Source organism: Strongylocentrotus purpuratus, unplaced genomic scaffold (genome assembly GCF_000002235.5).
Source record: "Strongylocentrotus purpuratus isolate Spur 01 unplaced genomic scaffold, Spur_5.0 spur5_scaffold_13, whole genome shotgun sequence".
Taxonomy (NCBI): domain Eukaryota; kingdom Metazoa; phylum Echinodermata; class Echinoidea; order Camarodonta; family Strongylocentrotidae; genus Strongylocentrotus; species Strongylocentrotus purpuratus.
The window spans coordinates 19,005,424-19,017,749 of NW_022145598.1; the positions used below are offsets into that span (position 1 = coordinate 19,005,424).

General features: G+C 36.0%; 1 protein-coding gene across 1 annotated transcript in view; it reads left to right on the plus strand.

Annotated features, from left to right (window-relative positions):
* The window catches only part of LOC756739, a 21,058-nt gene extending 11,905 nt beyond the window's left edge, over window positions 1-9,153 (plus strand). The window contains exons 4-12 of the mRNA XM_030983594.1: window positions 1-321; window positions 1,592-1,723; window positions 2,522-2,725; window positions 3,931-4,010; window positions 4,984-5,021; window positions 5,789-5,951; window positions 6,755-6,832; window positions 7,869-8,112; window positions 8,819-9,153. The exon at window positions 1-321 is cut by the window's left edge and continues 1,281 nt beyond it. Coding sequence (XP_030839454.1) covers window positions 1-321; window positions 1,592-1,723; window positions 2,522-2,725; window positions 3,931-4,010; window positions 4,984-5,021; window positions 5,789-5,951; window positions 6,755-6,832; window positions 7,869-8,112; window positions 8,819-8,877 — 1,319 coding nt within the window. The 3' untranslated portion in view covers window positions 8,878-9,153. The remainder of the gene's footprint in view (window positions 322-1,591; window positions 1,724-2,521; window positions 2,726-3,930; window positions 4,011-4,983; window positions 5,022-5,788; window positions 5,952-6,754; window positions 6,833-7,868; window positions 8,113-8,818) is intronic.
* The last annotated feature ends 3,173 nt before the right edge of the window (window positions 9,154-12,326 follow it).

The window sequence follows — 12,326 nt, forward strand, 5'->3', positions numbered from 1 at the left end:
ACAGTGTCCCTGGTAAGAGGTCATCAGTGGGCAGAACAAAAGGTGTCGCCAAAGGGCTAGCTCTTTCCGATGTAGCCTTCAAGGAAGAGGAGGAGGGCCATCATCCAAAGAAGAAACAAAAATCATGCTCTCGTGGAAGTTTGCAGAAGTCTCTTTCTCCCGGAGGATCGCAGAGGTCTCTATCTCCTGGAGGATCGCAGAAGACTGGAGGATTGCAGAAGTCTACCTTTGATGGAGTGAAGGAGGAACCAGCCAAGTTTGAAGAGAAGGAGAATCAGAACGAAGAGAATGTCTTACCAAAGGCCTTGGGTCAAAGAATAGGTGAGACTGCCTACAAATTGTCCTGAAAAGGGTGAAATCAAACTTTTACTTCAAATAAAAAAAAGTCTCTTTGATAATTTAATTGAAATGTAAGGTTCATTGGCAATACTGAAAATGGCAGCCCAAGAGCTAAATTACATTCAGTTTACAATTACAATATAAGAACATGAAATACATAGCAGTGTTAAAACAATTATTACATAATGCTTGCAAAAACACATTCAGAGATAAAGTTAGTAAGATATAATATTATTACAAAAACAAAGTATGACCACCACAAAAAAGGTAGTTTAACACATCTAATGATTGTAATACAATTGCAAGTCAAAATCAAGATTAATTGCTTGAAGTATAAATTGAATCATTGCATAGAGTCAGAACTGTAGTGCTGTATTTTCATTTTTTATTGCTTAGATCAGTGAGTTAGTTTTTTGAGTGACAATAAGGAGATCATAAAAGATTACTGAACTATGCTATCTATTCTTTGGATTCTAATGACTCTGCAATTTGATTCTACACAAAATTGAATGGATCTAATTTCTCATGCGATGTTGATAGATAACTGACAGTTTGAAGTTCTTTCAACTAGACAAAGAAAATAATGGGATAAAATAAGGTAGAACATACTAGTAAATAAAAGGATAAATATTGAATATTGAAGGTGAATATGGAGTGGAAAAAAGAAGCATTAAAGGTACTATGTCCCTTTTGCAGCCAACCTCAAATTCTGTAGAACTTTGCAGGAATTATGAATATGTCATGTATGTCCTATCTGTGAAATTTAAACGTTAGCAGTGTCCTCATATTAAAATTATGCAAGGAAACCCGTTTACTTGCTAGACTTCACTGTAAGACACTATTGAGTGACTGACTGGCCTTTTTCTTCATTGGTAATAACATACATGAAAAGAGTTGTAAAGGGTACATGAGCATTTGTCTACATCAATAACCCACTTCTTGTGATGGCCAAGATTGAACTGATTGAATCTTTGAGCAGCATAAAACGTATGACTATTCGGTACAATTTTCTGAAAATCAAGACTATTACTTTTGGGCTCGATAGCCCTAAAGTCGATTTGACAACTAATAGTCTTTATTTTCCCACTTGAAGACATTTTCAAGCCCCACTTTTTTTAGGGAAGTTCTAAATAAGTATTATCTTTCAAATGCAGTTGGAATTTAACTTTTTCATTTTTTTGGCCTGCAAATGGGACATAGTAACTTTAATGCATCTTTTTTATTCTTCTCTTGCTATTTATTTTGTTAACAGGAAGCATGAATGAAAATGATGGGAGAAAGAGGAAGCTGTTATCCCCTCTCCCAACGGATTTGACTTGTTCCTCTATCCTCTCATCGATTGAAGTTCAGAACAGACCCAGCATCGAAGAGTTCAAACTAGAAGGTAAATTGGCAACAAAAGCTTTCAGAAAGTGTAGTGTCTAGATCAAAGTGTCTTTCCTTCTTCTTTTTTTGTATTGGAAGTTAGAATGAGTTCTGATAATGCAAAAAAAAAATACATTGAACAGCAGTTGATGAATGCAATTTTATTTTGGTATGTATCGGTCAAAATGGGGCTGTGCATGTCTTTTGATATTTTGTTTAGATTTTATATGCATTTTGAGTGAAGTAATTTAATTGAATTACTTTAATACAAGCCCTTAATTTGTTTCACTTTTCAAAAGTTACTTGTCCCATGATGTGAACAATTTGCAAAAGCTTTCTGTTACAAATATTTCTTCTTTAACAGTATTCTTTTTGTTTATAAATAGCATGAGGTGGGGGTTATTATTATTAATCATAATGTATACAGTAGGCTTACGCTTGCACCATGTGAGAGAGGGGGAGGATTGGGGAGTCCTGAAAAGGACTCTCTGTAATCTTTCTTTCTTGAGTGTGTGTGTAGTCCTGAAAAGGACTGTTGGTAATCTTTCTTTGAGCTTATAGTTCTAAAGAGAACTATATAGCGCCAGCTGGAGAGGATGGGTAGTAGGCACTAGGCAGGGGAAAACAAAAAAAAATGTTTTGGGGGGGGGGGGCTACTTTTCAACCTTGCCTGCATGAAAATAACATTCTAAATTTGTTTTGCATTGAACTCTATTCAAATTTTTGTGGGCTATTTCGCCCTGAGCCCCCATGTATTTTTTTCACTGGTAGTAGGAGGGGCTCTTAATCATAATTTACATACATTCATTTTCCATAGGATCCATCAGACATAGAGCAAAGAGATCCACCTTGAAGAAGGATTCTGTAGAAGCCCAGCTGTGTACAAGCAGTGAAGACAGCGTGGTATCCTCAGAGGACTTGGATGACACAAGGAAAGAAACCAAAGGCAAGCTTCGTCAAATCCTGCTTAAACTTCTCTTTTCTTTTCCTTCCATTTTGCCAACAACAAAATTCTTTGACTGTTGGATTGTTGTGTGTGTGTTTGTGTGAATTTTGAGTGTATGATTAGTTGCGTTATCCAAAAGTCACCCAAAACTTACGAAAAGGCTTAGGCCCGTATTCTGAAGTCGTGTCTGACTCCTGTTTAACTAAACAGTTGTCTAAGTCCTGTCTAAGTCCCGTCTAACTTTAGACACGAAGTCGTGTCTAACTTTTTTCGTATTCTGAAGTTGTGTTTAAATAAAGTTAAACACGAAGTCCTGTCTAAGTCCTGTTTAACTTTAGACAACTGCGAGAGGTTGTTTAAGTCCTGTTTAAGGGCGCGATTATGCTGCTTTTCAACGTCTACGGTACACTCTACTTGCTGACCCCGAACTTGTGGGGAGAACGATGGTACGTGCATTCTATAAAATTTCAAATACATTTTGCAGGATTTTTTCTCGATAATATTAACTATTCTTATCTAATGGTGACATCTTGGAAATTCCATAATCTATAATAAACTAACCATTCTGTTGGAGAAGTTTCTTTGCTGGTTCTTCCGAGCACTGAGGCACTGATAAGTGATATTATTAGTGCGTTTGTGTACAGTGTACGTGTAGTACACGTACGTCACACAGTGCAATACATGCATGCAGTCTAGTCATTACGTCACGATCACATCACCATGGTACCAGTACGCGCACAGCTAGGCACGCGCACTAGCTGGCTGTGCCCGTTAATTTATTTATACGCATGCGCATTGGGTCTATCGTCAGAATTAATGCCTACTGGGCATGTGCAGAAGTCGTGACTGAAAGTTAAACAAGACTTGCGCAGAACTTAAACAGTTGTTTAGTTAAACACCACTTAGACAGGACTTAAACAGTTGTTTAGTTAGACGAGACTTAGACACGACTTCAGAATACGAAATTTAGTTAGACAGGACTTAGAAACGACCTCGCGTCTAAGTCCTGTCTAAGTCGTGTCTAACTAAGCAGTTGTTTAACTTTAGACGTGGCTAAGTTAGACACGACTTCAGTAAACTGAAAAAGTTGATAAACCAAAATGTCTCCGGTTTGTTGTGGAAATCAATGATGACTCTTCAAGTGATCTCTAATTAAGTTATCTCTTCAAAATATCTTTAAAAATCCATCTAATTTAGCCATGTGGCAACTGAAGGTCATGTAATTTCGATTTTTCTTTGTTTCTGCCTGTCGGTTAATATTTCTTTATTTCCGTCTTCAGGTAAATCAACAGCCAGTAAAGAAAAGAAAAAGAAAAGGAAGAAAGTGACTTTGTCCGACAGTATAACAACAAGCAGAAAGGTGAGGAGAGTTGCTTGCAATTAACAAACATGTATCACAATGATATTAATTTCAATTTTCGATTTATATAGCGCTTAATACGGAATATCGTCTCTAAGTGCTTAACAAATATTATAACCCGTTCATCGGATTCATTCACGCACAATGTGCACCATCTCCACTTCCTGGGAAGTATTCCAACCTAACACAAATGCTTTCGTCATCCTACAAGGTCCCCATTTCTCTCTTGGGTATTGAGTGGCAAATGTAGATTAATGCCTTGCCTTGACACTAATTTATAATTACGCCTCCTAATTTTGGTTGTTTTCTTGCTACAAACAACTATTCACTTAAAGACGAATATTACACTTTTTTAGTTTGGACATGTAAGATTCAATATTCGAATTTAGGCAGTCACCTCTCTAAGGGATATTGAAGTCATCATATTTAAAAGATTTGTGTACAATATACAGATAACAACTAAATTATTCATACCCCTTGTAAATTTGATGTCTTCATAACTCAAAAACGAAAGGTGGACTGTTTGAATTATGTTTTAGTATGTCACACTCTCAAGAAACACAAATCTGAACAAATCAATTTTTCACATACTTACAAAATTGCAAAAATTTGGTATAAATAATTTAGTGTCAACTGTACATTTGAAGGTTTATAAAGGTTCATGATACAGCTGTGTCATTTTGGGAGGCAAAGTCGATGCATTTATGCATGATTGATTTTGTGAGAATTTGGGGACATTAAATGTTTTTCCTAGGATATTCCATGACATCAGACATTAGTACTTCAGAACTTTTACCAGATTAACTTGTGCATATCAATTAACTTGTTGACCACTGAATTTTTGCAGCTCCCAATGCTTCATACAGAAACCACCAGGTATATGGAGGCATACTACATTTGGTTAAACACTGGTTGGTTGATTTTTTCCGGTTTGACAGATGCTTTTCAACTTTATTTGCATTTTATCTTGCAGAAGAAATCAACAATTGTAATGACAAGCTTGCATAGGAGGTGAGTTTTCTATCCTGATTTTTCGTAAATTAGTTTTTATCTTGTCTTTTAACATTTGCAGAACTCCAGTAAATTTTAGTTGTGCATGCCTAGACTACATAGGCATCACAGGTAGGGAGAATTAAAGGCATCGTTTAACAATATTAAATCTGAGATGCAGGGCCCTACCTGTCATCAGTGACTGTGATATGGTGTAATATTGAAGCCCTAAACAAATTGAGACAAAGTTACCCAATCCCTTTACAGAACATTTGACTGTTGGTTGGTTTGTGGTTGGTTTGTTTTACCTGACTGCTAAGAAAGCATGTGTATGCTTGTAAGTAAGTGACCAGGAAAGCGACGGCTTTAAGTCCGCTCCGAGGGACTTGGTAATGACGATTAATGCCTTACCAAAGGGCACTATAGTGCATCAAATCACTTTGGTACAAGACCACTGCTCTACCACTGAGCCATCGGGCTACACCTTGTTGGAAAAATATAATCCGAAGGTTTTATCTCCTAAAAGCAACAAATCGAATATGTATTTTTATATTTGTTTTTTCTCTCTCCCTACCCCCCCCCCCCCAACCCCCTTTCTCTCTCTCACTCTCTCTACGCCCCCCCCCCCCTCCCCCTCTCTCTCTCTCTCTCTCTCTCTCTCTCTCTCTCCTTCCCTCTCGATATCCCTTTCTTTCTCTCTCTTTTTCTCTCTTTCTGTCTCTCTCCCTGTCTCTCTCTGTCTCCCCTCCCACTCTCCCAATCTCGATATTCTTCTCTCTCTCCTGCAGTGACCAAGAGATTGTCCTATCGGTTGTGAAGGACCTGGGAAGCTTTGAAGTGACTGATAGCGTGTGTGAGACCACTACTCATGTGGTGGTTGGTGAGAACAGGAGGACGCTCAATGTTCTCTCTGGCATCGCAAGGGGGTCCTGGATTCTCTCTATGGACTGGGTGAGTCTCCTTTCTTCTCCCGTACCATGGAGAGGGGTGGGGGAGGGGATGCTTATCTTCCCCCCCCCCCCCAAAAAAAAAAAAAGAAAAAAGAAAAGAAAAGAAAAGAGAAACAAAATAATGATGATGATGATGATAATAAATTAATAAATAAATATTTTGTCTTCTTCTTCTGGGAATTCATATTTCCTACTCATTTCCTGGCTTATCATGGCTTTTCCTTTTTTCAGTGTAGTGAATTATAATAATAAATAATAATGGGTTCTTGTATAGCGCTCATGTCAGTCATTCTTTCTCTACACTGCGTTGCTCTCCTTTGTTTGAAAAGGAAACTTATTTCTTCTTTGTAATTGCTTATGTTGCATCATCACTACCATCATCATCATCACCACCACCACCACCCCACCACCATTATCATCACCATCATCATTATCACCATCATGACCCACAGCTGTCTCTTTGTTTTACACATTGGGATTTTATATTGGAATTTAGATCCCGGTCCACAGTGTAAAATAGTTTTTGTATTTTAGGTTTAAAAAGTCACTCCACACTTTTGAATGCAGCTGCTAAGAAATTAGAATATGTTAGTATCTTGCTATTCATCAACAAAAACATCTAATGAGAAGATTTTTTTTTTTTTTTTTTTTTTTTTTTTTGGGGGGGGGGCAATACCAAATTATAAATGGGCTAAAGCCTTTCCTATAGTCAGTAGACATCATCAGATATATCCACCATCAGATATATCTACATATACTTGTAGAGGTATTATATTTTATGTCCACTTGATTTGCCTTTGATAGGTTTATCGTTCCATAGAGGCTGGGTCATGGCTACCTGAGGAACCTTATGAGATGAATGTCTACTTTCCTGGTGCAATGGTAAGTTTTTAATTTTGAATTTATTTTATTTATTTCACACGCTCGAATGTATACAGAAAACAAACAATATAACAAACTGGAGGATATTCCATCTGGAAACAATATTATAAAAATTGCAATAGTTTGGTAACATTATTGACAATTACTGGTAAACAAATTTGACATTTTGGACATTATTGAAGGTAAGACTATTTCTATGTGACTTGTGATAATGAGGGGCTAATTGATGAATCAAAATGATTTATTTCATGAAAATGTAGGGTGAGGTTCAGGTTGCAAATGAGTTTAGCTAAGGATTAGGTTTAAAACATCCACTTTCCTGGTGCAATGGTAGGATGATTTATTTCATTAAAAATAAATACAAGTTAATAATAATTGGGGGTTCTTGTGTAGCTTTCGTATCTGTCAGACATGACACTCCTGGCGCTCCACAATTATTACCCCGGCATTAGCATAGCAGCCATTACGGCACTCTAACATTTCAAGGAATCAATTACTGTCAGGTACCCATTTACATCACCTGGGTAGAGTGTGGAAAATGTAGATTAATGTCTTGCCAAAGGACATTAGTGCCGCTGAGGGTCTCAAACTGTGAACCATGTGATTATAACAGTCCAGCGTCGCATCCACTCAACCACGACACCTCTGCAAACATGTTTAGCTAAGAATTAGGTTTATAACAGCAGATTTCTCATGCACCTACTTCCCTTGAAGGAATGAAATGTAGAATATTGTTTTGATACTTTCTGATGAATTACATAACTTTAATGGTAATGGAAGAGACCTAATATTCAATATGTAAATTTAAAAGAATTTAATTTGCAATTCTTATGAGAGCTGGTATGGTGTTGATATTTGAAAAATGAGTGACTTTTGTTGTGTTGTTATTACAATTATATTTGACTACCAGGTGAAGGAAAACAGTAGATTTTAAAATAACAATAGAAATTATAGCAATTTATTCCACTCTTCAAAAAAACAAGAAATGAGCACAGCATACCTAACCACACTTTTTCTCCCCATGATAAATCAACAGATATCAAGGCTAGCACACGGGGCGAAATCTGACTCAGAGACATCTCCGGTGGATATTTTCTCCTCGTGCGCAACCCTCTATATTCCGCCGGAGAGCAATCCTCCGAGGGAGAGATTGTTGGAGCTTGTAGAGTTGTGTGGTGGTCACATCTCCAGGAAAGTTTCAGATGCTAAGCTGTGTGTTGGAGGCAGTGGTAGGGGAAAGAAGGGATCGGCAACAGTCGTAGCTGAGAAATGGATTCTGGGTAAGCTATTTGACTGTGCCTTACTGCCTCTGAAATGGTTGGGTTAACTAATCAATCTTTTAACCAAAATCCTCCTTTATAAACAAGATTGCACAATACATTCAAATCAGTTAAATCTCTTTCTTTGTAGTCATTTGATGTCATTACACACCCAAAGGCCAGTTCTCCTTAAAGCTCAATATACTGTATGTAGGTGTTTCAGACAAATGAGCACATTGGTCTTTCTCATCAAAAAGAAAAAGTTTTTTTCATTCTTGATAGTGATACATATACATGAAGGAAGTATCCATATTGTCATCCTCTCTGTTTGCTTTTGAAAAATTCCCTTTCATTTCGTGTATTTGAAAATGTGAATATACAAAGAATGATGAAGGACTTAGGACACTGTACTTGCATTTAGCCAAAGAAAAAATAATGCATAATAAATAAATAAATAATTCTCTTTCTCCTTCTCCTTCTCCTTCTCCTTATCTTTCTCTGTCTTTCTCTTTCTCTTTCTCTTTCTCTTTCTCTTTCTCCTTTTACTCCTCTTCCTTATCTTTCTCCTTATCTTTCTCCTTCTCCTTCTCCTTCTCTTTCTCTTTCTTTTTCTTCTAAATAAAGTCTGGTTATGTGTTATTATTGTATTTGAAAAACAGACCTGGCAAACATAATGCAATAATCTCCTCTTTGCTGGTTTAATCATTTGATTTTTTTCTCTTTTCAGACTGCATTACAAGATTCAAGCTGTTGCCATGGGATCCATACAAAGTAAATAAATCTTGAGATGAGAACTCGACAATCAGCTTATTTCTACAGGAGACCCAGAAAGTAACAGAATTGTCTACGGGAAATCAAAATTCAGCAGTAACTCCGATCAGAATATAACAAGTCTGTGTCTAACAAAATCTTTAAAAAATTACCATGTACACCACTTGTCTGGAGAGTGGGTTTGCGCGCAGTATGCATTGTGTCACATGACTTTAACAGCTTATTGTTAAAGGAAATGTTCCTATCAAGCTTGATAATTTCCCAATTTCAATTGGTCTCCTGATTTTTTATTTTTTCCCCTTTTCTTTTAATTTGTTAAATATATTTTTAAAATATTTTATATATATATTTTCTTTCTTCCATAAATCCGGTTTAAAATTAGGGGGTAATTAAAGGTGTCGTTTTTTCACGACTTGTCAAGAACAACCATTATTTAAAACGTATGCGTAACATTTTGATATGTAAGGCATTGTCAAATAGTGTTAACATGAATGTACTGGCAATGACTTAAAAAGACCAAAATACTAAGGTAGTAATTGCACAAATTTTCAATTTTCTGATAATCTGCCTTCTCTTGCCTCCAACAGTGAAATCATGCATTTTCAATACGGGCCCCGTCTTATAAAGATTTGATATTAATCTCAGCTATATCAATGGCAGCTAGCTATGTACATAAGAGCTAGGAGACTGAAAAGTTGCGATTGATTGGAGGACTTGCCATTGATTTAGATCAATCGCTACTCTTTATAAGACAGATCAATTGACAATTTATATTAATTCTTCTTAAATACGTGAAAGGAGGGAGTTTAGGGGAAAACAAAAACATATGATGGACTGTAGCCTTTTATAAAGATGTGTGTGTGTGTGTATTGTGCATGTTTAATTTTTATTACTGCTTACCGGTAGTTGTTTGATGTGCTGAAGGGCAATTCTGTGCAATGTTTCTAGTACGACATATGACATTCATCCATCTTATTACATCCAAAAATTGATATCCCTTGATATGACCAATGGTAAACAATTTTTCCTGGTAAGATTAGCAATGTGAGATGGTTATTTTGAAGAAATATTCAATTTTTTGAGGAAATATGGTATAGAAAAAAAGATGGATGTCATTAGGACACTTAGCTCTTAATCGCCCTGAAGTACATTAAAATTCATTGATGAAGTATTTTTTTTTTTTGGTCAGAATATTCTGATAGGTAAGAATATGTGTATGTTTGTTTGTGCTATATTCTTAAATTTGCAATATATCACTTTTCTTGCTTGTAACTAGACAAGTAATGTATAATTTGCTAATTCCTGTGAATCCCCGCCCCGCCCCCTTTGTAAATACACTCCGTCATGAATATTGCACATTTTAAGGGCATTTGATTGTGTGTTGTGTGCTATGACTTCAGCTGAGATTGGGCTAAATGTATAATGGTACTTCCAAAACTTGTCACATTTTTATCCAGGTAAAATCACAGGAATGATGTAGAAATTAGCCAACATCAAAAAGATTAACTGAAAATTAAACATTATTTTACATTTGCCACTCTCAATCCAGGTGTAGAAATGGGTACAAAGTGAGGTATAATTTCATGAATGTTGCAAACCTCTAAGGCAGATTCTTCTTCTTCCAGTATAAAAATAGTAGACTGCCATTGGCGTATTATTGTACCTTGTGCTTGTCAAGTGCCGAGTGAACAGTAACTACAGTGCAAGTAAACTTGCTTATAATATAATGAGACAACAGTGCTTGTATAGCGCATATCATTGCTGTAGCATCTCAAAAGCTATGCGCTTAGGAAGAAAGATATAAGAGAGAGATATAAGTGCTGTAAATGCCTGACTTTAACTCGGTCGAAATATTGTTTAAACAAGTATGTTTTAAGAGAGTTTTGAACTTATAACTTGTGGATGCTTCCTTCATGAACTCTATGTGCAGCTTTAAAAAAATAAGGCTGAAGCTTTAATTAGCAGAGCTTATAATGTGTTGAACCTTCTGCTTGAAAAGGTCCAAAGAGGTGCAACTGATAACAGCAGGTGTTAAGGAGATTTACTAATGCCATAGTAATAGTTGTATAGTTGTACTTTGTATAATTAGGTGTCTTGAACATCCACTCTGATGTATATGTAAAGATAAAGTTGAGTTCTGGCCATGCGATTGCATTGTGAAATCGATCAGAAAAGATTGACTATCTAGTATATAAATATTTGTGTGTACTACCAGATTCTGGAATCATAAGAAATAAGAAATTTGGTCCTGTCTTGGTCAATTTAGTTACAAGCACTGTACACAGAAATGTGTATATGGGACTACACAAACATGTGGCTTAAGAATCCGTCCTGACTTTATGATGTTGAAGAGTCATGCTTTTCAGGGAACATTTTTTATCTGATGTTCTTCCACACTTCCATGATACAATGATAATGCTCACAAACTATTCCCATGCAGAACTCAACCTTCTCTGTAGGGGTAATGATATGTGAGATTTATAAGGTGTCAAATCCACTTGAAATCAAATGCTCAAGGTGCACTTGTGAAACAAAACACAACAAAAGAAATTACATAAAAGCATCAGCATTATGAACAAGGTAACAGATGTAGAATAGAACATCAAAATTGACAGCAATTTTATTATATGCCTAATTAAACAAATATGTTTAAGATTATTTTTAAACACTTCAACTAATCTACTATTATGAACCTCTCAAAGGAGAGCATTCCGCAGCAAGGCTCTGCATGAGCAAAGGTTCTCCCCCTCCCCCTCACCACTTAGTATTGAGATTAGGAAGAACGAAGAAAATGTAGATATTCTTCTGTTTCTTATAGAAAAAAAAGTGCTCTGAATTATGACTACATACTTTCTTCCTCCAATTATTGGTTGTATTGATTTGTTTATTCTGTTTTACTTTGGTAAGGATGAAAACAAATTCTTAATTTTTACTATTTTTCAGTGCTATATTTATATATCTAATGTGTGAAATGTACCATTATTTTTAGGCTTTAGTTGAATTCTTTCTTTTGAACTTGCATCACCAGTACATTAGAGATGTATGCCATAATAAATGCTTTACTATGATATTATTTTTAGAGTTATATTAGATTTTTATTCTCCCCATTGCAATGTGTTGAATATTTATCCCATATATTCATTTGCTCCTTCATTTTTAATAAAAAATATATTAAATACATTGTATATATAGTGAATGCGTCCTTTTTTTCCCCCTGCAAGTGGTGAGCTGTCTTGAGAAAGTCATATTCTACACATGTATTGAAACTTTTTTTAATTTTTTGTGAGGTTCATTGATCAGTTTGTCCCAACTAGCAATCAACCATAATATGTCTGCTTAGTTGTGCATGCTCTCTCTCCCTCCTCCCTCCCTCTTCCTCCCTTCCCCCCCCCCCCCCCCCCCTTCTCTCTCTCTAGATCTCTGTCTTTCTCGATCTCTCTCTTTCTCTTTCTCTTTCTCATCAT